Raw genomic sequence first — 27,399 nt, 5'->3', positions numbered from 1 at the left:
GAATTTCCTTCTATAAAACAGCTGTGGGCAGCAGTGAGTGTCACGGACATGAATTCATAGATCAAGGCAGAATAGTGCACACACTCTCCTGTCCTGCCAGGCGACACGCCCGTTCTAAGCCGTGTCCTTCACTCCTCACATCCCAAGCATCCCCACAAGTGTATTATGTTGTTACATCGTTTCAGATGTTATGTTTCAGTTGTGCTCTGTCTATGTTCAGTGATGCAAACTTGTCACCTTTCGGCGAAATTCGCCGTTTTGAATCCAAAATAAGTCGTTTGTGTGATTCATGTAGATCTGCAATACAAATATTTTTGGGGTATGGGGGGGGCTGGGACCCGGAGTAATCTGCGGCCGTGAGCTGTTATGTGCCATCATGACACGCATGGTGTTCTTTTTTTATATATTATAATGAAGTACGAGCTGTGTGCTCGAGTCTTCCTGCCTGTCGGCTCTGCTCATGGATGTATAATAAGGCTCTGCTGCTCCGAGATGATGGTCTAGCTTCAGCAGCTACATTACCTACGGGTGCGTTCGTTAATATTAACTGTGCGTCCGGAGTCACTGTGGCACAGACTGGACCGCTGGTGAACAGCTGTTAGAACGGGCCGTTCAGGTGTTCAGAGCAGAGCTCCCTGTCGGAGCGGCAGAGCGTGATGTGAACTGAAAAGTTTTTCTGTGGCAATATTATTTAAGGAATCGTTGAGCTAGCTAGCTAGCATACATTGTCACTATCTGCTAACGTTAGCTTTAGCCTTCTATTTCTAATAGTTTTTTTCATAGGCTATAAACAGAGGTGGTATAAGTATATATATTGTACTTGAGTAAAAGTAGAAGTACTCAGATCTTGTACTTGAGTAAAAGTAATAGTCCCAGAGTGTAGGAATACTCTGTTACAGTAAAAGTCCTGCATTCAAAATGTTCCTCAAGTAAAAGTAGAAAAGTATTATCATCAAAATATAGTGAAAGTAGCGACAGTAAAAGTAGTCATTGTGCAGATTGGTCCATTTCAGAATAATAGATATGATATGTTTTATAATGATTGATCATGAAAGTGTTCTCAAAGCTGCTAAAGGTGCAGCTAGTTTGAATGACTTTGTATACTGCAGGGTAGCTTGTGGATTTACTCCAGGTGGAACTAAAGTCTGATTTAACACTTGATTATATTTCACTTAATTAATCCAGATCTGTGAAGTAACTAAAGGTATCAAATACATGTAGTGGAGTCAAAGTATACCATGTACCTCTGAACTGTAGTGGAGTAGAAGAACAAAGTAGCAAAACATTGAAATACTTAAATAAAGTACAAGTATCTCAAAATTGTGCCCAAGTATAGTACTTGTTGAGTTTATGAACTTAGTTACTTTACACCATGTGGCTATAAACATAAAAAGACTTAAGCCTTGCACAGAGGCCTGAAAATATTCATTTTCAAAATGCTCAACAGTGCTGCCAAAATTATAAACTGCTCCACAATTTGAAATAAATGCTTTTATATATTTCTATTATGTGACTCTTTGGCGTTTCTGTTATTATTAACACTGCTGCTTTAGTTGTTCTGACTGCTAAAATCCCCTGTCATTCCGTGGGGTGGGGGAGCCGGGGGCTCGGATCCTTGTCACCTTTTTCATACCTGATGAGTTTGCATCCCTGTATGTTAAAAAGCCTCAGTCACCTTAATTCATGTAATAAAAACATCTCAGGTCAGTAACACTCAAAGCTAAATGTGCAATACCATGTTCAGCTATGTTACTATTTATAATGTTATTGTTGTTCCATCAGAAGATGTACATATTGAAATGATTTCTTAACTTACAGTAGGCTATTTTTTACAATGTGTGTTGGAAGGATTTATTAAATTACAATGAATATTGTCATTGTTGAAGGCTTTTAGAGAAGGGTGAACTATAAGCCTGAATTACATAAAATGTTATACCTAAAAACATAAAAGCCACAATAAATAAGTCACAATTATTGTAGTTATTTTTACCTCCCGTATTGCTTTCAACCCACCAGCTTTTATGGTGTTGTTACGTCACTAACTGTAAGCTTGTCACATACAGTCTATGGTCACTCAGAGTAACCTACTGTTAATTTAGCTGCTGGAGAAGAAAGATCAGGGGGGGAGGGGGGGAGAGAGCTGTGGTTGATGGGCCATTAGTTGTGTAAATACACAGCTGAGAGCTGCCGTTTCATTCAGACTGTTTAAAAAACTGTAACAACGGACTATTTTTCTTAGCAGATGCATGTGAATTTAAATCAATACATACAACTATTTTTTAAATCAATAAAAACATTTTCTAAATCCATAAAAGCATTTCAATTAATATTGGGAGTCATGTCGTTACTTTGTTGAGAATGTGGCCATGTAATAAGCAGGATAATTTGCAGCGACTTGTTCTTTATGGGGAAAATAACACCCTTCATCCAGATGAGGATCCCTCCGCTACACTTTGGGATCCTGATCGACCGACGAAACTCCATTAAAATATACATATTTTTGGTGAATTACTGAGTTTAGGCACGTTAATAACGTTTTAATGAAGTTGAATACAGTATATTCATATGTGTCAGTGATTTCATGTCAATTCGGCGAACATAAACATAAATGATCGTGGTGAAGATGATGATTAAATTAGGATTAAAAATCGAGAGCCGGGCTGCATTTCCTCCCGTTCGTTTTTTTCGAATAAAAAAATTATTTTGTTAAATAACAACATGTTGATGTTTTGTAAATGATTACATGTCTCTTATTTAGCATAGAGTATGATATCCGTGACATATGGATCTTAACAAAGTTCCGCTGTACATCCAGCGTACTGTATCTGACTTTATTTCACATGAGCTCCAGTGTGGAACCCCACTGCACCTCCTGGTGGATCAATGATCAATTGCAGCTGGCTTCATTATAAATACATTTATCTATCACGGGGGCGGTCTCAAGTCAAGCTGGAGGTTTTCCCTTGAGCGAGGGCAGATCACGTACCAATCACGGCCCTCGCGTTTCAAACTCTCCGAAATGAATCGCTCCATCTGTATGTTTGTTGATCAAATAGTGTAAATGTATAATTGAACAGAAACTAGTTCAGCCAGTTAAACACATTGTGAATTTGAGTAATGTTATTCTGCTCAAATAAACCGTTAGCATAGCCGACACCACTTCAATGGAGTTAAATACAAATGTTCTATGAATATATAACATAAGACTGGAAGGCTAAAAACACACAACATGTACTTTTCTCAGCTCATCTCTGGGTAAAAAAATTGAATTATGTTGAATGCTTTGTAAATTACAGCCACAAAAAAACAGTTTGGAAACAAGGCATTAAAGGTAGCAAATTAAGTTAAGTTGCAATGACGGAAAAATCGGAAAGCTGTCTGTCACTTTGACAGATTAGAACAAACTCGGAACAGCGCCAAAGCTTCCCCGCAGCGAGGCTCTGGTGTTATGCCATGTTATGCATGCCCTCCAAAAGGAAATGATATATTTTCCAAACCGTACTTTGCCGTACAGATAATTGAAATGTCTGGGAGTTTTTGCTTTACGCTGTGCCCGCTCACCCCCCCCCCCCCCCCCCCCCCGGTGACAGTTCACGGGCGTGCTCTCTCTCTCCCCCCCTCAGCTCGAAGTTAGTGGCGAGTTCAGACCCGATGGGTAATAATGGATTATGACGGATATTTTACGATCCTGTCTGTCAAAATGACGGACAGCGAAAAAGTCTAACGCCACCTCAGTGGGACAGAGAGATATGCTTTGGCCATGGGTGACAGCAGTGGGTCAAACTGTGCATTGTCTCTCCACCACTTCAAAAACAATACAGTTTTTGCCAAGAAGGCGAGGCTTATTGACAGGGCGAGATATACATATACTGTTGGTACTTGTCAATGTTTCTAGGTATGTAAATGTAGCCCTGTAAATACGATGTCCTTTTATGTTCTGTTTTGGACAGGTCTCTCTTGAAAAAGAGAAAAAATAATAATAATTAAATCGCGGTAGATTTTGTCAGTCTCATGACGGTATTGTGAGATTTATTTATCGCGATACCGCGATATTCGGTATATCGTTACATCCCTATTAATTACACAACATTGATTGTTTTAAATTGTGTACAATGCTTTTGTGTTTTTAACCTTAGATTCGGAGAAACAAATAGTTTGGAGTTGGGAGTTTAGGATGGCCGAAGACACTACACTACCCATAATCCTCAACTATAATTTGGGTCTACAACATCCGCTTTGCTTGACAAACCTAGTCCTCAAGCTCTGTGATTGGATGTTCGAGTGGCAGTGCGCCAAGGTTACGCCGATCGTCAAACAGCTCTTTGAAATTGAATGAAACCACGGCAGACTATCCAAAACTGGACTCGAACGGGTCCAGCCCCGCCCCCCCCAGAACTACACATGCTGGCTATTGTGTTTCGCAACATGTTCTATGACACGTCTCTACTGGGAATTGTAGTTTCAAAAGACGTTTTCATATTTCCCATAATTAGAAGTTGCCAGTGTTAAACTGTGTACACTGGTGTTATCAAATGTAAAACATATCATTAATTAATGGGTGAAAATTGCTTATGTCCATAATGGGCAGCATTAATGTATGAGTTGGATGACTTGTCGTCCAGATACTGTAGCATTCCAACTACACTGTCCTTTCTCTCTTAACACATCTTGTTTACATTCAGTGCATCAGTTGTGTCCAATTCCATAGAACACTAATTGTTTACCTATGATAAAGAAAAGAAAGCCTTAGAAGGTATTACGGTAAGTCTATACTACAGGCATCAAAAAATGCTTTCAACGCTTCGCCCATTCACTTGAATGGGGTGACGTAGAAGATTTTGAATCTTCGCCGAACTGCATTGTGGGGAGCATTGCATGGCTTTGCAAGCATCACGAGCATCTATCGGCATCAAAAGTTGAACAATGTTCAACTTTTGAGGCTCGATGCTTGGCATCAGCCAATCAAATTCCGTTTATGCAAATCCCGCCAGTGCAAGCTCAGCCAATCAAACCGCGTGCAAGCTGGGAGAGCCAGACCGCAGTTCATTTCCTCATATTCCAAACGAGATATTACGGTAGCAAATCACCCGGTTCTTTACGACCGGAACTATTTACCGGGATACAAACCGGAGGAACCAGGCATGGAGGGAGGTGGCAGAGACAGTGGGTGAAACTGATAGTTTTTTCGCCTGTTTGGAGAGTTTATATCCAGTTTACTTCGTTTTAACATTGCTATTGCTTTGTATTTTGGGGGCGGGAGATTCATGTGATTGGTTGCTCGCAAAAAATCGCCAAGCTTCAGACACGCCCAGCTTCAAGATTTTTTCATGCCTGTAGTGTAGACGGGCCGTTAGGGTTAAGTGAGGGAACATATCTACATCCATCCATCCATCCATCCATCTTCTCCCGCTTATCCGTGGTCGGGTCGTGGGGGTAGCAGTTCCAGCAGAGAGCCCCAAACTTTATTTTCCCTGGCCACATGAACCAGCTCTGAATGGGGGATCCCAAGGCGCTCCCAGGCCAGCGAAGAGATATAATCCCTCCACCTGGTCCTAGGTCTACCCCTTGGTCTCTTCCCAGCTGGACGTGCCTGGAACACCTCCCTAGGGAGGCGTCCAGGTGGCATCCTTACTAGGTGCCCGAACCACCTCAACTGGCTCCTTTCGACCCGAAGGAGGAGCGGTTCAACTCCGAGTCCCTCCCGGATGACTGAACTTCTCACCTTATCCCTAAGGGAGACGCCAGCCACCCTGCGGAGAAAACCCATCTCGGCCGCTTGTATCCGCGATCTCGTTCTTTCGGTCATGACCCATCCTTCATGACCATAGGTGAGCGTAGGAAGGGAAATGGCGCGGTAGACAGAGAGCTTTGCCTTCTGGCTCAGCTCCCTTTTCGTCACAACGGTGCAGTAAAGCGACTGCAGTACCGCTCCCGCTGCTCCGATTCTCCGGCCCATCTCACGCTCCATTGTTGCCTCACTCGAGAACAAGACCCCGAGATACTTGAACTCCTTCACTTGGGGTAAGGACTCATTCCCTACTTGGAGTGGACAGTCCCTCGGTTTCCTGATGAGAACCATGGCCTCAGATTTGGAGGTGCTGATCCTCATCACAGCCGCTTCACACTCGATTGCGTACCGATCCAGTGAGTGCTGAAGGTTGCAGACCGATGAAGCCATTAGAACCACATCATCTGCAAAAAGCAGTGGTGCAATCCTTAGTCCATCAAACTGCAGACCCCCTCCCCCACGGCTACGCCTCGAAACCCGATCCATGTATATTACAAACAGGATTGGTGACAAAGCGCAGCCCTGGCGGAGGCCAACCCTCACCGGAAATGGGTCCGACTTACTGCCGAGGACCCGGACACAGCTCTTGCTTTGGGAGTACAGAGATTTGAATTGCCCTGAGTAGAAACCCCCTCACCCGATACTCCTGCAGCACCTCCCACAGTAACTCCCTGGGAACTCGGTCATACGCCTTCTCCAAGTCTACAAAACACATGTAGACCGGATAAGCATACTCCCAGGCCCCCTCCAGGATCCTTGCGAGAGTAAAAAGCTAATCCATCGTTCCACGACCAGGACGGAATCCGCATTGTTCCTCCTCAATCTGAGGTTCGACAATCGGCCTGACCCTCCTTTCGAGTACCTTAGAGTAAACTTTCCCGGGGAGGCTGAGTAGTGTGATGCCTCTGTAATTGGCACACACCCTCTGATCCCCCTTTTTGAAAAGGGGAACCACCACCCCGGTCTGCCACTCCTTCGGTACTGTTTCCGACTTCCACGCAACGTTGATGAGACGTGTCAACCATGACAGTCCCTCAACACCCAGAGCCTTCAGCATTTCTGGGCGGATCTCATCCAACCCCGGGGCTTTGCCACTGTGGAGTTGTTTGACTACCTCAGTGGCCTCCCCACGGGAGATTGGTGTTGATCCCCCGTCATACTCCAGCTCTGCCTCTAACATAGAGGGCGGAGTTGTCGGGTTCAGGAATTCCTCAAAGTGTTCCTTCCAACGCCCTAACACTCCATCAGTTGAGGTCAACAACGTCCCATCCTTACTGTACACAGCTTGGATGGTTCCCTGCTTCCCCCTCCTGAGGTGTCGGACAGTTTTCCAGAACAACTTTGGTGCCACCCGAAACTCCTTTTCCATGTCTTCTCCGAACTTCTCCCACACCCACTGCTTTGCCTCGGCCACGGCTGAGGCTGCTGCCCTTCAGGCCTGTCGGTACCTTGCAACTGCCTCGGGAGTCCCCCGGGATAACAAATCCCTGAAGGCCTCCTTCTTCAGTCGAACGGCTTCCCTGACCACCGGTGTCCTACAGGAGGTTCGAGGGTTACCGCCCCTTGAGGCACCTAAGACCTTGAGACCACAGCTCCCCGCCGCGGCTTCGGCAATAGAGGCTTTGAACATCGACCACTCTGGTTCAATGTCCCCAACCTCCACAGGAATGCCCAAAAAGCTCCGCCGGAGGTGTGAGTTGAAGGCCTCCTGAACTTGGGCCTCCTCCAGACGTTCCCAGTTCACCCGAACTACACGTTTGGGCTTACCAGGTCTATCCAGAGGCTTTCCCCGCCACTCGACCCAACTCACCACCAGATTGTGATCAGTTGACAACTCCGCCCCTCTCTTTACCCGAGCGTCCAAAATATACGGCCTTAGGTCCGATGATACGATAACGAAATCGATCATGGACCTTCTGCCTAGGGTGCTCTGGTACCACGTACACTTATGAGCATCCTTATGTTCGAACATGGTGTTTGTTATGGCCAATCCTTGACTAGCACAGAAGTCCAGTAACAAACCACCACTCCGGTTCAGATCAGGGGGGGCGTTCCTCCCAATCACGCCCCTCCAAGTGTCTCCATCATTGCCCACATGTGCGTTGAAGTCTCCCAGCAAGATTAAAGAGTCCCCTTCAGGAGCCCCATACAGGACTCTTTCCAGGGTCTCCAAGAAGGCCGTATACTCTGAACTGCTGTTTGGTGCATAAGCACAAACAACAGTCAGAGTTTTCCCCCCCATAACCTGCAGGCGTAGGAAGGCGACCCTCTCGTCCACTGGGTTAAACTCCAACAACAAAGCACCCAACCGGAGACTTGTGAGTATCCCCACACCCGCCCGGTGCCTCACACCTTGAGCAACTCCAGAGAAGAATAGAGTCCAACCCCTATCCAGAAGTAAGGTTCCAGAGCCGACGCTGTGCGTAGAGGTGAGCCCAACCAGATCCAACTGGTAACGCTCCACCTCCCGCACAAGCTCCGGCTCCTTCCCCCCCAAAGCCAGCTTCTGTCGCCCGGGTCTGGTCCGTCTAGACCCTCTGCTTTCACTGCCACCCTTCTGGCAGCGCACCCGACCCCATCGCTGTTTCCCGTAGGTGGTGGGCAGGGGCGCCGCCAGGGATTTTGGGCCCCATGAAAAGATAACACATTGGGCCCCATGAAAATATATCACATTGGGCCCCACCACCAGGCCCAGGCCACGCCAACCAAGCACAATTGCTGTAACCACACCTCCAGAACCCAACCGACTCATTTGTACTTTAAATAACTCTACCTGTACAGGCTTAAATCTATCTTGTATTCCAATACTAACTGCACAATATTTACTGACACTGAGCGGTGAAAATATAACACTGTGCAGACTTCAAATTCTACTGCAACATTCTGCTGCAGTAGAATTCACAATTTGATATACCACTAACATTCCTGACAATATACCTCAATAGTCATCTTTTATGGTGTACATGCCTCTTTAATAACATTTTTGAATGGAACATTCATAAATCAAAAATAAATATAACTTAAATATACATGACCTCTTAAATAAAAATAAAGTGAAGATTAGCACCAAAATTATCATGCTATCATAAAATGCTATAACAAAACAAATAACATAAGCAGCAGATTGTTTTATTAAATATACATACCAACTACAAAATAAGTGGGTATTAAAGTGTAAATGGACAACAAAACGGAAATGAAAAGGCCTGATGGTGGTGCTAAATCAGAGCCTATTACTTGTTCTCAGTCTTTTGCTCATCATGCATCTTGTGTGTAGTGATCCAATATCGTTACCATAGCCTTGCCCTTTAACAGTTATTACGAGCCCTGGCTCAGCCTTACTCACCAAGAGCCCAGCGCCTAGCCTTCTTACAGGCAAAGTCACTGATCAAGTCCTTGAAGTCCAGATTTCTAGCCAACTGGCTTTCAATGGACAGCATGGCAAGACTGCAAAGCCTTATGGGGGGACAGGGCTGTTGATCCTAAAGATGGATCTGTTGATAGAAATCAACACGTAATGAAATAAGAACCCACGGTTTGATGATTGATAGGTGTGTGGGCTGTCTTTCATTTTGACACACAGAACAATGTTATAATAAAAATACATACTGTATGTTAAATGGATATATCCGCCTTCTTTCATTTATCTTTCCATTCCCACAACAATATACATAAAGAAATGGCATATTTTGGACCATGATTAATTAATTTTTAAACTGGGATTAATCTGATTAAAAATTGTAATCATTTGACAGCCCTAATATATATATATATATATATATATATATATATATATATACTACATTACAGTATATATATATATATATATATATATATATATATATATATACTACATTACAGTATGTATATATATACTGTAATAAGTTCCTCCTCTCAAGAGCAGACCTATGTGTTATTAACAGAGGAATCCTGTGTATGTAGTCGAGATCACGCTGCTGGGTGCTGTCCACATTTATTATCAGGGGAAAATAGTGAGTTAATTTGCTGCCTCCTCACAATAACTCATCAATGACAAAGGAGTAGTGAGAGCCAGGACCACACTTGTAGGTAGAGCTTTCCTTTTAAGTCAAAAGGGAATAGCTGGGACATTTCCAGGACTGTTTTGTTAAAGAGATGTTTAATCTCAATGACACCTATCCTGGTTGAATAAAGGTTAAATAAAAAAAATATTTAGACGAAAACGACCAAACATTACACTGGTAACAAGTTCTTCAAAGTCTTATAGGGTTCCTCAAGGATTTTGGAAATGCTACCCTTTGTATTTGTAAACACTAGAATCAGAATCTAAGTTATAGAAGGGGCATCTTAAAGGTGGAATGACAGCTGGGTGAAGCTGTGAAATGTCGACCCCCATTACCTAGATTTGGATTCAGAAGACAGAACTTTAAAGTCCTTCCCATGAACTTCATCAATCGGAGGACACAAGTGTTACGCTGGTGCGGTATGACACATTTGTGAGAAGCTTGGCCTGTATTAATTTCAGGACACTTTTAACTTTTTGAGTTTCTTGGTTGCTTCCTAATGCAGTTTCCAATGATTAAAAGTGCATTGAATACACAGATTAAAGCATTCTTCATGTAGAAAACGCTATCAACAAGTGCTGAAGAACAAATATGATGCACTTCCTTATGTTTTCCAAAGGATATTATAGTGTCAGTCTTTGCAAGAGAGAGAGTGAGTTGAACTTTTATAGCACAACCACACAGGGATTGACACACAGCCAGGTCTTTTGGAACACAGAGAACCGGAGAACATGCTGGCATATATCCTATAAAGGCCTCTGTGTCTTTTGGAACCATGAACTTTCTGTTAGAAGAGATGCACTTCCTGTTGGCCTCAACAGCGGTTCGAGCAGTTGCCTCTCAACCAGTGGACATAATGGATGTAATAGCTAAGGAGTAATGGCTGAAAACGCTTTACAGTGTCTCCGAAAAAAAATCCAATGTGGTTGGAGAGTTCACAAAAATAGTGCAAGACATAAGAATAATGTTTCGTAGCATAAAATAAAGTATCTCCTCCCTTGTGTAATTGTTTTAACATTTTTTTTGTCATTTTTCTAGTCAACCACTTTTGTTTCTTGAACCCCTCCTCACGCTTTTGAAAATGTTTTGCTGTGTACTGACATCTCAGCATTAAACCTAGTACATTGTCAAAGTAACTGATACAGCCAATACCTGGAGTTTCAAAAATACAACCCAAGTTGTAATAAACAGTTTTTTCTGTATGTTAAACATTGCGGTTACAAATCACAAAAGATCCAAATCTTTTTAAAAAGGCAATTCAAAATATTCTGACAGTCATTGCAGATACTGTATATTTGCTGTAAGAATAAAGTGCAATCTTTCTACTTGTCCATATCACTAAGTGTGATTAAACTGGTGTGTACGTCTCTTTACAAGTTCATTAAGTAAGAATTTCGAATTTAGACTGCAGTTAAAGTTCAATACCACTAATCAGGGAGAATGAAACATTTAACATAAATCCCTTCACAGAGGCAGTAATTCATGATAGCAGAGACGATTATTCAGCTCTCACTCTCTACCTGCTTTAGGCTCATTGACAAGATAGATGAGGCTTTGCGCTTTAGAGTTTGGAGGCATGTTTTAACTCGTATGGGCTTTGTGAGTGAGCTGCATCTCCAGGCCCAGTCTGAGACACAGACAGGGCCTCATGAGCGAGCTGCATCCTGGGGCTCAGAGCCAAAGATTCACGGCTGAATGATGCCGTGGAGAGTGTGATTGTATGGCACTTATCTGCTTTTCCACAGGGCCAAGTGCACCCTACAGCAAACACAGCCGCACACACACACACACACACATCTCACTCTCCATTGTGTGTGGAGACTTCCATCTGCTGATTCAATTAGGTTCAGATTGTTCTGTAAATGCATGTTCAGCAGAGTCTGGAATGCTAGAAGGAACAGTATAGTGGGACATTCTTATGTAATAAGATGTAATATAATGTAGTAGAATGTAATCAAAATGCGTTCAGTGTTGCATCTAATGTTAAAAGAAAATACTGTGTGCAAACCAAGATCCTTATGGCCTAGAAAATTGCATAAATAAGGGTGTCAGAGTTAAGCAAGGGGCTCCTCCCAGGTATGCACACAGTGAAACATCCTACAGTTGGGAAATGACTGAAGTCAGGAGTCAAGATAGTGTCATCGCGTCGAATATTTTGGAGAAAAATGGGGTGAGGAACATAGTCATCCCCCTAATGTCAACCAATGCAAACAAGTGTTAAAAAAAAAAAACAAGCACAACCATTGTTAAATCAGTACGACTTCACAGTCTTCTGAAGAAGTAAAGTTCCACTGCATCAAGCTCTGATTGCCTCAAACAAATAATTATAAACTTGTTAAGACTGTAATAGCTATCAAATATTAGCTAAGTTAAGGTGTTTGTGTAGAGGTTCCCTACACGCTTGAAATTGTCGCATAGCAGTGCACTCAAAGTCCAAATTATTTCAACTTTGAACTTGATTGCCCTGACCTTTCAACATGCAACCAATCAAGTAACATGTGTATGTAGTGACACAAGCTAGCACAGGAGGTAACTCTAGAAAAGGAACATAACTAGCTGTTTGACCTTATGACTGCACCCAAACATTGTGGTGAGCAAAGAGCAAATTACGTATCATGTGAATGCAGGTTTATCCTACAGCTGCCTTCATGTGACAAGCACTGAAACGGCTCTGTGCTGACGTTGCCATGGAGAGGGCGGTGCAAACAGATTAAACCAAAGCATTACCTGGCGTCTTGCAGCGCTTGAAATGTACCCAGAGGTAACAAAACAAAATGTAACTAGGTGTTTTCACAGCTGGACTTTTTGCCCAACCTTGCAGGGAGCAAAGACCTAATTGTGTTTCATGTGAAAGCAGCTTAACCCTAACCCTAACCCTTTTTATCCTACAACAGGAAATAATATGTATGTATGATGAGGACTGCTATCTGTGGTTTGATGTCCTGTTAACCAAACCTCCCTGACTGTAACTCCACCTTTATTTCTCATGTCTAACCAGCCTGACGTCTCTGGCCTCTGCTTCTGGATCTGTTGCTCCTTCCTGACCTGCAGCTCTCTCATCTGTGCTTTGTGTCTCTTTTCTCTTCTCTTCTTTTTCCCATTTGTTATATCATTTCATTTCTGGACTCCGCTTCCTTTTGTCGCTTGATTTCCAACCCCACCTCCTGGCCACTGCAGGGCTTTGGGTTTGTAACATTTGAAACGAGTGCAGATGCTGACCGTGCGCGGGAGAAACTAAATGGTACAATCGTAGAGGGACGCAAAATAGAGGTGCCCTCCTTTTCCTGTCACTTCTTACCTCTCCCCCCCCCGTTTTATTTTTTAACTCCTCCCCAGACTCTTTCTTTCCTTTCTCTGCCTGCCTGACGTTTCCTGCAATTCCCCCTCTTTTCCCTCTCTTCCTCCGCTCCTTTCTTTCCTCCCTCCTGCCTGCTGCACCTTGAACGCTGCATGCTGAACCCTGATCCGTAAGTGTGTGTGACAAAGAGAAAGACAGACCTATTCAGTGTGTGTGAGTGTGTTGCGGTGTTATTTTCTTTTACTCAAATGGTGAATTCTACTTTGCTCATGATGGATTTGTGTTTGTCGCTGTGGCATGTGCATGAGATCACAAAGGGTTTTGATTTGAGTCAGAACATAAACTCTTTCAAAATGGCAATCAGTGATCTGCCAGTGAGTCTTACACTACACTAAGGTTACTAAGAAGTGTTTTGTTTTATTAAAGTCCATTTAGAGTTCCATGTTGATGTCACCATCCTCTTGTTGGGTCTGTTTTGTTTTTTCCATTGTAACGTATCACCTAGGAACCTTATAGCTTTGTATAGATACATATATGTTATATTGTATCACTTTATACAATCATTAACATTCATTAGCCCACATGCAGCGTCCTAGCCTCTTCAAACAGTTATTGACTATGTTATCCTGTGCAATGAACGGATATTATATTGTAAGAGCAGTACTGTTGGAAACATTACAAATCCTGACATTATGACATTTAGTAACAGCGAAAACAATGTGATTATCATTGTTTTCCCCTATGTTAATGGAACATTTAATATGGACAGCAAACATGTTTTCTGTAGCAAATTGTACAACTTAATCTATAATATCCAAACTCCTTGCAGTTCAACCTGCAAGGGGGTTAGGTGTAAACCCCTATTGGGAAATGATTAGCAAAATAAACGATGCCCTAGCTGTGTGTGTAATGTTTAATATGGCTTGTTTGCTATCTTAATTAGCCAGCACCGAGGCACATGACATATTAAATTACACAACAGTGGCTGTACATAAAACATCACACTGTAAAATGTTGTAGTCCTCACTGTTTTGTGGCCTTGCAAATTAACCTCATAGTTATTTTTGGGCAATTTTAAAAATAAAAATGTAAATTTTGTGGAACTTTTCAGGGTTTTAAAAACTGCAATGTCTTTGTGCAATCATACTTCAATGTTCGTCTTATTTATTTTGTATGATGTTGTTGAAAGGGGTATTCACAACATCACACCTTTGATACACTGCATGTAGCATCACTTGCTGAAATGATCAAAAAAGAAGCATGGCATGACAAATTGTGTGGATTATCGTGGAATATCAACAATGTGTGCACAGTTGATGTCTTCTGTGTGTGACCGTGTGTGCATTATGTGTGTGTGTGTGAGTTGTTATTTAACACTATTTGGGGACACCAATCTGTTAACACAATCACGGCATAGGGACATGTTTGTTTCTGTGTGTGTGTGTGTGTGTGTGTGTGTGTGTGTGTGTGTGTGTGTGTGTGTGTGTGTGTGTGTGTGTGTGTGTGTGTGTGTGTGTGTGTGTGTGTGTGTGTGTGTGTGTGTGTGTGCTCTCACACTAACTACTGTCTGTGTGCTGACAGGTCAACAATGCCACAGCCAGAGTAATGACCAACAAAAAAGTGGCAAACCCTTATACAAACGGTAAGACTTGCGCCATTTTTCAATTCCTCCAGGTTTATTTTAATTGTCTCTTTCCTTTTATTTCTCCCACTTTTATGGCTTCTTCTCTTACTCTTAGTTTCCCTTTATTTTCTTCACTCTGTCGTTTTTTTTCTCCATCATTGCATTCCACTGCCAGTGTCGGACCTGGCTACATTACAGAGCAACAGATTTGATGGTTGTATGAAAGAAGTAAATCATTATGATCAAATTCTACCCATTGAGCCAGGAAACAAAAAGCTGCAAATGGAAGATAGATTGCTCATTCTGCCTTCATACACACAGAGTTATCACACGTTTGATTCATGGCATCAATATTTGTCAGAGAGGTAGTCGATTTGGTTTGAAATATCACGCAAATAGCAAAGTGAAATCTGTTCCTACTCGAAAGGGATAATAAGGAATAGGAAATACAGGGAATAGAGCCAATAAAAAAGAGCCAGGAGTCGGGAAAGAGAAGGCTCTTTATAGTTTCTCTCCTCCAGCTCTCTCACGGAACCTCATTCATGTGGATGGAATGAATTAAATGGCCAGACATGTCATCAGCTCCACACACACACACACACACACACACACACACACACACACACACACACACACACACACACACACACACACACACACACACACACACACACACACACACACACACACACACACACACACACACAGACACACACACACACACACACACACACACACACACACACATACACACACACACATACACACACACACACACACACACACACACACACACACACACACAGAGAGAGAGAGAGGTGGGCGGACACTTCCATCTTGTTTGAGGATGCAGAGAAAGGGAGAATGGGCCCTAAAGGGTTTTTCATTCGTCACTTTCATTAGGCCAAAAGTAAGAATACACGCAAAACAAATCAAACACAAACAGAAGCATATTTCCCTCCCAGTTCATCTCTCTGTTTCTCAGTTCTAGTCAATCTGCTTTATTGGCTTTAGCAGTGTTTGAGCAAACTGTTGCCAAACCAATTTTTGGTTTGGCAACAGTTTGCAAGTACAGTTTTTACTTGTTTACTTACAACAAGTAAAACAAAAGACACATTTGAATGACATATAAGGTAAAATAATGATAACCACAGCGGGACAAACAAAAAAAAGAATAAAAGACCCCAGTTGCTTCCAGATTTTTAAACAAGATGACACCATATCTTAAGATTCGCTCTGCCATCTTTTGTTATTCTTTGCCATTGCTAAAATGTTGCTTCAGTTGTCACTTCCTTATTACATACCTTTAACCATTAAGGAAGACGCTAATGTATTATACTTATAACAAGATATAACTAGCAATATATGATTAAATGCTCCGTTAGATAAACTTATTTATTTAAAAATAGAAATATGGTCAGAGCTTTTGAAAGTATATAAACATTATCCTTTGTATCCAGTTACAATCAAGGTTCTTTAACAAAAGTGTTTTATTATTAAATGCATGACGGACTAGCCAATCATCAGAGACACCCACATCTGTCTTGTGACATTTTGTGTCTCTATGTGACTTTCATTTTATTAAAACCTTACAAATTGTACACTGGTGTACCCAACAGTTGATACTACTCCTAAGTGTTAAATATTTAATAGTAACAGCCATCATAAAACTTCCATCAGGCAATAGTTATGCTAAATCGTATCTTGAAATGCAGCATTTTGATGCAACATTTTGAAGAGATAGCATCTATCCATCACGGGCTATTCAAACTCCTCAGAGGGTACATGTTTGTGAATTGTTAACAATAAGTGAAAAAAAGAAAACTCACAATGCAATGCTCTGTTAGGATGCAGAGAAAGGGAGAATGGGCCCTAAAGGGTTTTTCATTCGTCACTTTCATTAGGCCCAAAATAAGGATACATGCAAAACAAATCGAACACAAACACAAGCATATTTCCTCCCAGTTCATCTCTCTGTTTCTCAGTTCTAGTCAACCTGCTTCATTGGCTTTAAAGATATATACATCCAAATCAGATTTTTCACTAATTCAGATCTCTCTTCAATCGGATTTTAATATCTTACAGGACTGGCTATCACACAATAAACTACTGCTTAATAAAACAAAATCTTATACCATGGTCTTTGGTACCAGGCAGAAGCTCAAATCCAAACCTAGTTTAGTAATAACATGTAAGGATGGCACTTCTCTGCATAAAGTTGATAGCTTTAGATATCTTGGTGTATGGCTAGACTCTGAACCTTCATTTAAACTACATATAAAGCATGTAATACAAAAAGTCAATTACGGAATCGGTGTTTTACACCGCTCTCGCAATTGTTTTACGCTCAGTGTCCGAAAGAGAATTGCTTCTCAACTTATTCTTCTGATTATGGACTATTGTGATGTTGTCTACCAAAATGCACATAAATCAGATCTTGCTCCACTCAACAAAGCCTACAGTAAACTATGCAGATTTGTTCTTGGTTGTCCTTTTCGTACACATCACTGCACAATGTATAACCAACTTAAATGGCCTTCTTTAAATGAGAAGAAGACACATGCATTGGCTTCAGCTGATATTTAAATGCATTTATCTTAAATATCCCCCTTATTTAAAGCAGTATTTTGTACCCTACTCACCAATTCATCAAGTTGGACATTCTGTTCAGATTTATTTCTCTGTCCCCTCTGCAAAAAAAATTGATTGGCAGAAGAGCGTTCATGTTCAAAGCCCCAACAGACTGGAATACTTTACCTGCTGCTATTAGATCTCTTGCATCATTGGGTATATTTAAACATGCATTGTTATCTCACTTTCAACTGGTCTGTACTTGTATATGGTATTGATTAAACTGATTTGCTTGACTGTCTCAAATTGTAATGATTGTGTGCATTGCTTGAATTTCACTTAACAGACTGTATGTGGTTTGTCTTGTGTGTCATGTTTTGCATTTTGTCTTTTTGTTTATGTATGTCTGTAAGTTGTTGCTATTGTCGGGACCCCCTTGAAAACGAGATGGTGCATCTCAAGGGGTTTATCCCAATAAATACAATTTTCTATATACTCAAGTAAAGGCTATAATTCCTTCCTAAAAGGGAACATATAATAGTATAGTAACTATGTGTCGAAGGTTTGTGTAGGAACACTGTGTAGGAACACAGGCATGTACAGTTTTCAAACATTGTGTGTCTCCTGCAGGCTGGAAGCTGAATCCAGTGGTCGGAGCGATGTACGGTCCTGAGTTCTATGCAGGTAAAACATCTCAAAGTTCTGAAAAGAAGAATGCATTGAAAAACAAAATAGTATTGTACTATAGAATCCTTCTACTGCTCGGATTTTATGCCCTCCCCTTCATTTGTCATAGTTATGTCCTTCCCTATGTATTGCTATGTATGTGTGTGTGTGTGTGTGTGTGTGTGTGTGTGTGTGTGTGTGTGTGTGTGTGTGTGTGTGTGTGTGTGTGTGTGTGTGTGTGTGTGTGTGTGTGTGTGTGTGTGTGTGTGTGTGTGTGTGTGTGTGTGTGTGTGTGTGTGTGTGTGTGTGTGTGTGTGTGTGTGTGTGTGTGTGAGTGTGTGCACAGTTTGAAGTGGCAGCTTGGTTTCATTTGGTAGAAGTGCTGAGACTGTCCGCTCGCCGTAACTGCTCGACTTTTTGCTCATTAGTCTGAAAACTGTTCGTTCCCAGACAGGTTTACAGCACTCCTCTAAATAACCAGCGCGACAAAGAGAGGCCATCCATCTCTTTTATTTCTCCTTCCCTCTCTCCCTGCTTCTCTGCCTCCGTCCCTCCATCCCACCATATATCCCGCCATCCAGCCAACCAAACAGCCACCTCAGATGACCTCCAAACCCTCCATCACACTGCTCCACTGCCCCCATTCATCGTGTGTGTGTGTGTGTGTGTGTGTGTGTGTGTGTGTGTGTGTGTGTGTGTGTGTGTGTGTGTGTGTGTGTGTGTGTGTGTGTGTGTGTGTGTGTGTGTGTGTGTGTGTGTGTGTGTGTGTGTGTGTGTGTGTGTGTGTGTGTGTGTGTGTGTGTGTGTGTGTGTGTGTGTGTTGGAATACAAATACATGTATAGTCACACATTAAGATTACATGTCTATAAGGTGCATTCAAGTTTAATACTTGGCAAATCATTTTTTCCTTCTTTCCTTTCAACATAAGTTATTAATAATCACTCAGTCATGCTAGCTTTAAAACATTTTACAAATACACCTTCAACATTTGGGCCAGTTGAGCGCTGAAGTGTCTGAAAATAACACAATTATAAAATATGTTTGAAATAGTTTCAAAAATATTCTTCATACCCATTTGACTTATATTTGCATTTGTCATTAATTGTAATCAGCATTGATGTTTTGCACTGGTAAAATGCTGAGAAAGCTAACACTCTTGTTTTTTGTGTGGGGGGGCGGGGGGTTTCAGTAATTATTTTAACTCTCAACAGTGACAAGATTTCCCCAAAAATATAAGACTAAACAGCAAAACACAATTGTCATACAGGTAGAGAATGCTTCCTTCTTTTTATCAGTATTATTTCTGGTAAAATGTCCAAACAATTATGATTTTAGGTATAAACAGTTTCTGTGCAGGTGTATTTTTTCATGGCAATATTGAACAAGGCAACTAACTAGTCCTTTTTAAAAGCGTCAATAAAAGTGTGCCACCCTTTCTCCAGGAGGAGGAATGGAGGGATAAAGGATGGAAAAGTAGGAAAACTATACAACAGAAAATAGGAAAACTCATCCATGCCTGTATTATTCTTTTTGTAAATCCCTTCTTCTTATTACACTCATTCACCCGTACGCATGCAGTACAGTATATCTCTCATCCCTGTCTCTCCCCTCCACCATATGAAAAATGAAAAATCCCCACCTGTAAGTGAAAGTGCGTGGGATTTCTTCTGGAATAATTATGAGTGCATTTAATCTAGTTTGGGGAGGGAGTAAAGCAGGATGTAAAGGGAGACGTAAGAGCGATTAATCACCCTTCATCAGACGGCTTTCCCAGCACCCATCAGCTGAATCGGCCCCCATAAATCCAGCCCGCTGACAGTGCACTCCATCTCCATTGCCGGGCGCGGCTACAGGTTTATTGTGCGCAAATCCCATTCAGAAGAATGACGGATGACCTCCACATGCATACACACCCATGCTCACACACTCAAGAATACCCGTATAGAGGAACACATGCAATCATTTAGGAGCGGATGGACAGTCTGTCTGATATCACCAAATAACCACACTCAGATAGCTACACACTTTAACACATGGATACTATGAGTTCTCAGGTAAAATATGAAGCTGTCTGTATCCAAAATAATAACCGGTAAATCCTGAGGCCAACTAATATTAGTATTATAAAATCAGGAATACTTCATGCGTCCAATAGCGTGGACATTTACATTGTTACAGCAAAGGGGGCAGTGCAGGTAAATTACAAAATATAAGTACACCTTTAAATTAAATAAAGAAACAAGCACATATGGATGAATGAAACATTTATTAAGTAGAACAAATAAGTAGCAGCATTGTAAAAGTAACCAACATATACAAGTAATTAAGTAGCTGCCAGATATAACAGTAGTAAAAAGTGAATATTGCACAGGTTATTTTACAGTATTTACAGTAAATAACAGTCTTAAGTAGTGCCAAAGATTAGCAACCAGTAATACAAATATTAAGTTGTAAAGTAGTACAAATGATACAGTATGCTATCATTAAATAAAGGGGCCTATAGAACTGTGGGAAAGTGACATTGCAAAGCATAATGCATAATGACCTCCCATTTAGTTCAAATATAATTGAAAGTCCATCCATCCATCCATCATCTTCTCCCGCTTAAACGTGGTCGGGTCGCAAAGGTAGCAATTCCAGCAGAGAGCCCCAATCTTTCCTTTCCCTGGCCACATCAACCAGCTCTGACTGGGGGATCCCAAGGCGCTGCCAGGCCAGCGAAGATATATAATCCCTCCACTTGGTCCAATGTCTACCCCTCGGTCTCTTCCCAGCTGGACATGCCTGGAACACCTCCCTAGGGTGGCGCCCAGGTGGCATCCTAATACATACCTTACCTTTCGACGCGAAAGAGGAGCGGTTCAACTCTGAGTCCCTCCCGGATGACTGAACTTCTCACCTTATCCCTAAGGGAGACACCAGCCACTCTGCGGAGAAAACCCATCTCGGCCGCTTGTATCCGCGATATCGTTCTTTCGGTCATGACCATAGGTGAGGGTAGGAACGAAAGTGGCCCGGTAGACAGAGAGCTTTGCCTTCTTCTCCGGCCCATCTCATGCTCACTTGAGAACAAGACCCCGAGATACTTGAACTCCTTCACTTGGGGTAAGGACTCATTCCCTACTTGGAGTGGACAGTCCATCGGTTTCCTGCTGAGAACCATGGCCTCAGATGTGGAGGTGCTGATCCTCGTCCCAGCCGCTTCACACTCGGTTGTGAACCGATCCAGTGAGTGCTGAAGATCGCAGACCTATGAAACCATTAGAACCACATCATCTGCAAAAAGCAGTGGTGCAATCCTTAGTCCACCGAACTGCAGACTCAAAGTGTTCCTTCCAACGCCCTAACACTCCATCAGTTGAGGTCAACAACGTCCCATCCTTACTGTACACAGCTTGGAAGGTTCCCTGCTTCCCCCTCCTGAGGTATCGGACAGTTTTCCAGAACATTTGTTGGTGTCGCCCGAAAGTCCTTTTCCATGGCTTCTCCGAACTTCTCCCACAACCGCTGCTTCGCCACGGCTGAGGCCCTTCAGGCCTGTCGGTACCTTGCAACTGCCTCGGGAGTCTCCCGGGATAACAAATCCCCGAAGGCCTCCTTCTTCAATCGGACGGCTTCCCTGACCACCGGTGTCCACCAGGAGGTTTGAGGGTTACCCCCCCTTGAGGCACCTAAGACCTTGAGACCACAGCTCCCCGCCGCAGCTTCGGGAATAGAGGCTTTGAACACCGCCCACTCTGGTTCAATGTTCCCAACCTCCACAGGGATGCCCAAAAAGCTCCACCGGAGTTGAAGGCCCCCTGAACTTGGGCGTCCTCCAGACGTTCCTAGTTCACCCGCACTACACGTTTGGGCTTACCAGGTCTCTCCAGAGGCTTCCCCCGCCACTCGACCCAACTCACCACCAGATGGTGAGCAGTTGACAACTCCGCCCCTCTCTTTACCCGAGTGTCCAAAACATACGGCCTCAGGTCCGATGATAAGATAACGAAATTGATCATGGACCTTCTGCCTAGAGTGCTCTGGTACCACGTAAACTTATGAGCATCCTTATGTTCGAACATGGTGTTTGTTATGGCCAATCCATGACTAGCACAGAAGTCCAGTAACAAACCACCACTCCGGTTTAGATCAGGGGGGCCGTTCCTCCCAATCACGCCCCTCAAAGTGTCTCCATCATTGCCCACATGTGCGTTGAAGTCTCCCAGCAAGATTAAAGAGTCCCCTTCAGGAGCCCCATACAGGACTCTTTCCAGCGTCTCCAAGAAGGCCGAATACTCTGAACTGCTGTTTGGTGCATAAGCACACACAACAGTCAGAGTTTCCCCCCCATAACCCGCAGGCGACCCTCTCGTCCACTGGGATAAACTCCAACAACGAAGCACCCAACCGGGGGCTTGTGAGTATCCCCACACTCGCGCCTCACACCTTGGGCAACTCCGGAGAAGGATTTAGTCCAACCCCTATCCAGAAGTAAGGTTCCAGAGCCAACGCTGTGCTTAGAGGTGAGCCCAACCAGATCCAACTGGTAACGCTCCACCTCCCGCACAAGCTCCGGCTCCTTCCTCCCCAGAGAGGTGACGTTCCACGTCCCCAAAGCCAGCTTCAGTCGCCCGGGTCTGGTCCGTCGAGACCCTCTGCTTTCACTGCTACCCTTCTGGCAGCGCACCCGACCCCATCGCTGTTTCCCGTAGGTGATGGGCCCGCGGGACGGAGAAGCAGAGGTGTTGCCCACGTTGGTTTTTCAGGGACTCTCCAGGCCGGGCATCCTCACTTCGTGTGTCTTCTTTCTTTGAACCAATCTTAGTCTGGCCCCTTGCCTGAGACAAATTTGCCATGAGAAACCCTACCAGGAACACAAGGTTCCAAACAACACAGCCCCCAGGTTCATCAGGGCACACAAACCTTTCCACCATGGTAAGGTGCTGGTTCTTCAGAGAGGTACTTTTAAAGTATGTATCCTATATCAGTTAAATTTCAAATACATGTCAAAATGGGGTCACCAGTACGTTAGAATTGTTATCACACACCCGCCGCTCTTTGATTATATTTTTACTGTAACCAGTCTACTGCCGTAGTTCTGGTCTGAAGGATATCATTCAAATTCTAAAATATTTCAAATTGGCTTGCAATCAGTTTAAATCCCAGGCCCCACCAACAGTCCAACACACAATAGTTAAGGGATTCAAAATAGTGCAATAAAAAAAAGTGCAAGTCATAAAATGCAAGTAAAATGTAGGTCATACAGTAAGTAAATTCTGTACATATAAGATCAAATTGACTGACTTAATCTTCTACATGTATCCAACATGCAGAATTGGTAGGGGGTGGTCATGGTGAATGAAGGGTCTGCAAAGCCTCAGACAAGATTTGCAAGATTTGTCAATTAACTAAATGAACTTCTAAAATATTTTCTATGTTGAAATCTGTCATAGTGAACTGTAACACTTTCTCTAGACCTTTCATACTAAGGAATCCCAGAAAAAGAAAATGTTTTCCCCCTAAATTATAAGAAATGTTTAAAATCCACAGAAACACTGTGTTACTTTTGCGAGTTCAAATAAAAATTGTTACTAAAAAGCCCTACTTCCTAAAAGGAAAAGAGGAAATCTGTAATAAAGGCTTAAGGTCAGGTTAAAAAGACATACATGCCACACACATGCATGTATACACACACACACACACACACACACACACACACACACACACACACACACACACACACACACACACACACACTACGATACTCTGGGTCCAAGGGGTGATCACCAATGAGAGTGGAGGTCAGACTTCCTCTAATGTTTTCTGATCATAGATAGATAATGGCCTAGGCCTATTTGAGGTGTGTGTGCGTCACAGAAAGAGGTCTGTGTGTGTGTGTGTGCATACATACGTTCATCTGTGTGTTTTTTGGTGACTGAGTAAAATAGACTGCATGGGCATGAAGGACAATGAGGGAAGTGTAATACTGATTGATTGACTGTGTCCTAGACTGAGTGTATGCAAAGCAGGACGTGCGTGGACCATGTGTGCGTGCGTGCGTCCGTCCGTGCGTTCGTGCGTGCGTTCGTGCGTGCGTGCGCGTTTGGCAGCGGCGTTCTCCAGAACACAACAAATAAGATTAAAATGCAAAATGCAGGCAGGAAAGTAACAAGGCAAGCGGCTCTGGCCTTTTTAACATATGCGGAAAAATGTGCAAGTTGGAAGGGCGGGCGACCTCACATCGACTCTGGGCTCCGTCATATTGGAGCACCATGATTGGTCCAAGGCCGGCCAAGATCACTGACAGCTACTGACCCTGCATTTTCAAACTGAAGCTGTAAAAGCAACTGGGATTTGCCATGATGTGTAAGTGGTTTCACTGTATTTGTTATGTAACCACATTGAAGATAAATTAAGATAAACCCCTGGAAGTAATTCACAAAAGCATGAAACAGGAACATTCTTTAAAAGCAAATGCACATGGTTTTTGGCCTCATACAATATGTATATATTAATACTTGAACGGAATCTGTTTGCCCATGAACAGTCACAGTAGCATTTATGAAATCTTTAAATGCTAGGATAGACTTGTAATCAATGAAATACAAAAAGGGGAACCACCACCCCGGTCTTGTAATCAATGAAATACAATATATTGATAATTGGTCACACCATAAGGCTGTTTTGAATAACAGGTTGTTAATAGTACAAAAGCAGCAGATCACAAGTACAGCTACATTTTCTGATATACCCAAAATACATATTTATTTATTGAGTAAAATTAATCAGATTTGGCATTCGCAGTCACTTCAACTACACATGACAGTGTGATTTTCATGGGAAAATATTTCTGTAAAATTGCTTCTCTATTCTAAATGAAGGCCAACGTTTCACTTTTTCCAGTGTATATAGTTCAGGAAAGAGTCCTAAAACTGAGAAGTGAGTTTGCATTTGAACTCTTCAAGTTTCCTCTACTTCTAAATCCATAAAAAAAAACATTGTGTTATATTGCTGTCCTGGATTTGAAGTGTGAAGGCCAGCTTAAAAATGCATCACATATTACTCAAATACTAACTTTTCCAAATAACACAATTCATGACTAGACTTTGGTTATTGTTGTAAGTGGCTATGGCTGACATAACAGCTAATTACCATAGTCACATGCAGCCTTGGGGTGTAGTGTTTCCTGCGTGTGTGTGAGTGGATGTTGTTGTGTGTTTGTTGGTTTTAAGGGCCTGCTGCTGTCAGACGGAGGCCTGGCTGTGATTCATTGGTTATTACAGCAGCGCTGTAGCATGCACAAGCCATAGCTCATCATCCGATTGCATTCATATACGTCACAACACACAGATACACATGTCCTCATGCTCACTCATATGCACACACAAACACACACACACACACACACACACACACACACACACACACACACACACACACACACACACACACACACACACACACACACACACACACACACACACACACACACACACACATTGAGCCTGCTGGCACACACACACACAGAGAGGAATGATTGTCTGATATAAAGGAAGAGAGGGGACGTGGGGGCAACTTGGGGAAATTGATCTTTGGCTCAGAATATATCACCAATGGACTGCGTGGCATATTAATGCTGTCTGACTGGTTAGAGCAGGAAGGAGCAGACACAGCTGAGGGCAGGGGATCTCCATCACCAACACAGAGAGACGGGGGGAGATGGATGGAGAGCAGAGGCAGACGGAACGGTTCAGTCCCTGAGCACTTACAGTGGAGCATGTTGTGTTTCTCTCTCCTGCCGCAGACAGGGAGGGCTCTCATCCATAACGGAGCCTCTCAGAGGTGTGGAGGTACTGGGAGGTGGGGCAGTACATTTGGAGTTTAACAGGACTCCTTTCAGGCATCTGTTTGAGTTCACAGCCCACAGGTTTCACTGGAAGACACTCTACTGCCCTTATTGTCTGCTATGTTTGAGTGTATGTTTCTTGAATGTATGGTCAGATGCTTTAATTCATTTTGACCGTCGAGTGGTTTCAACAGCTAGCTAGTTATCAATAGAGTATGTGGACAGACATTGATGCTACTGTAATCCATAGTATGCATTTGCCAGTTTAGCTTTAAATGATGTATAAATGCATAGTATTGATGTGATCTGTTTGAACTCCTGATCGCTTGTTGCTATCAAACAAGTTGTGAACTTCACCATGCTAAATGAAGAGGTTAATGGACAGTGAAGTGGATTAGAGATACCATTGTTACATGTTGGTAAGAAGCTAAACTAAGGTTAAAGGTCACATCATGGTAAATGCATGAAAATAACTCCATCTGTTTTACAAAAACAATTTGGGCTCATTCTATGAGCACAGAAAATAACTCTGAACACTTTTAAGATAATTATGAATTTTACACATTCACAGTTAACACTTAACACACTTGGCATGATTGTAACAAGATATTAATCAGGCACATACATTGAAAATGTCTTCATGCGACCTCTTTCCATGTTAGATTATGAATTTTAGCAGGACAAAATGAGGAGAATGATTTTTCAGAGTGTTTAACATCAAATCTAGCAGTTGAGTGTTTAAGCAGACTGCAGATGGCTAAAATACATTATTATTATTATTATTATTATTATTATATAAGCAAGTCAATCAGGTGTTACATTTTGGGTATATGTTCTATTAAAAGTATTTTTTTATTTCTATGTTATCATTTATCTTGAATTATACAAAAAAATAATGCTAATTGTGAAAGAGGGACTTGCACTCATGGCCTTGGTGATTTAAAATCATGCATGTGTAGCCATATTTGTGTGTGTGTGTGTGTGTGTGTGTGTGTGTGTGTGTGTGTGTGTGTGTGTGTGTGTGTGTGTGTGTGTGTGTGTGTGTGTGTGTGTGTGTGTGTGTGTGTGTGTGTGTGTGTGTGTGTGTGTGTGTGTGTGTGTGTGTGTGTGTGTGTATTTCGCCCAAACAGAGGCACTACAGACATGATTTTCACTACTCGCCAACTGCAAGAAAAATGCAGAGAACAAAATCAACCATTATACATGGCCTTCATCGACCTCACCAAAGCCTTCGACTCAGTGAGCCGTCAGGCCCTCTGGCCGGTACTGGCAAAGATTGGCTGCCCAGAAAAATACGTCCGGGTACTGAGACTGCTGCATGACAATATGTCAGCCACGGTACTCAGTGGCAGTGGAGACGAAACTGAACCCTTCGTGGTCGACACAGGAGTCAAACAGGGATGTGTCATCGCTCCAACGCTATTCTCCATCTTTGTTGCTGCTATCCTACATCTCACAAGCAAGCATCTGCCCCAGGGAGTCAACATCATGTACAGAACTGACGGCCAACTCCTCAACATCAACCGTTTCAGGGCTAAAGGTCAAACCACCACCATATCGATCATGGAGCTGCAGTATGC

At 42.7% G+C, this 27,399-nt stretch overlaps 1 protein-coding gene across 9 annotated transcripts in view; it reads left to right on the top strand.

Moving 5' to 3' along the window:
- The window catches only part of rbfox3a (RNA binding fox-1 homolog 3a), an 836,552-nt gene that overhangs the window by 779,937 nt on the left and 29,216 nt on the right, over positions 1-27,399 (top strand). For 8 of the 9 annotated variants that reach the window (XM_079660085.1, XM_079660089.1, XM_079660084.1 and 5 more), the window contains 3 exons: positions 13,009-13,101; positions 14,711-14,771; positions 17,955-18,008. In XM_079660085.1, coding sequence (XP_079516211.1) covers positions 13,009-13,101; positions 14,711-14,771; positions 17,955-18,008 — 208 coding nt within the window. The remainder of the gene's footprint in view (positions 1-13,008; positions 13,102-14,710; positions 14,772-17,954; positions 18,009-27,399) is intronic. The other variant, XM_079660087.1, reaches the window with a different exon arrangement.

Source organism: Notothenia rossii, assembly GCF_949606895.1.
Source record: "Notothenia rossii genome assembly, chromosome: 11".
NCBI classification, from domain to species: domain Eukaryota; kingdom Metazoa; phylum Chordata; class Actinopteri; order Perciformes; family Nototheniidae; genus Notothenia; species Notothenia rossii.
Note: the sequence above shows the minus strand (reverse complement) of the source record. Positions and strands in the feature narration are given on the sequence as shown.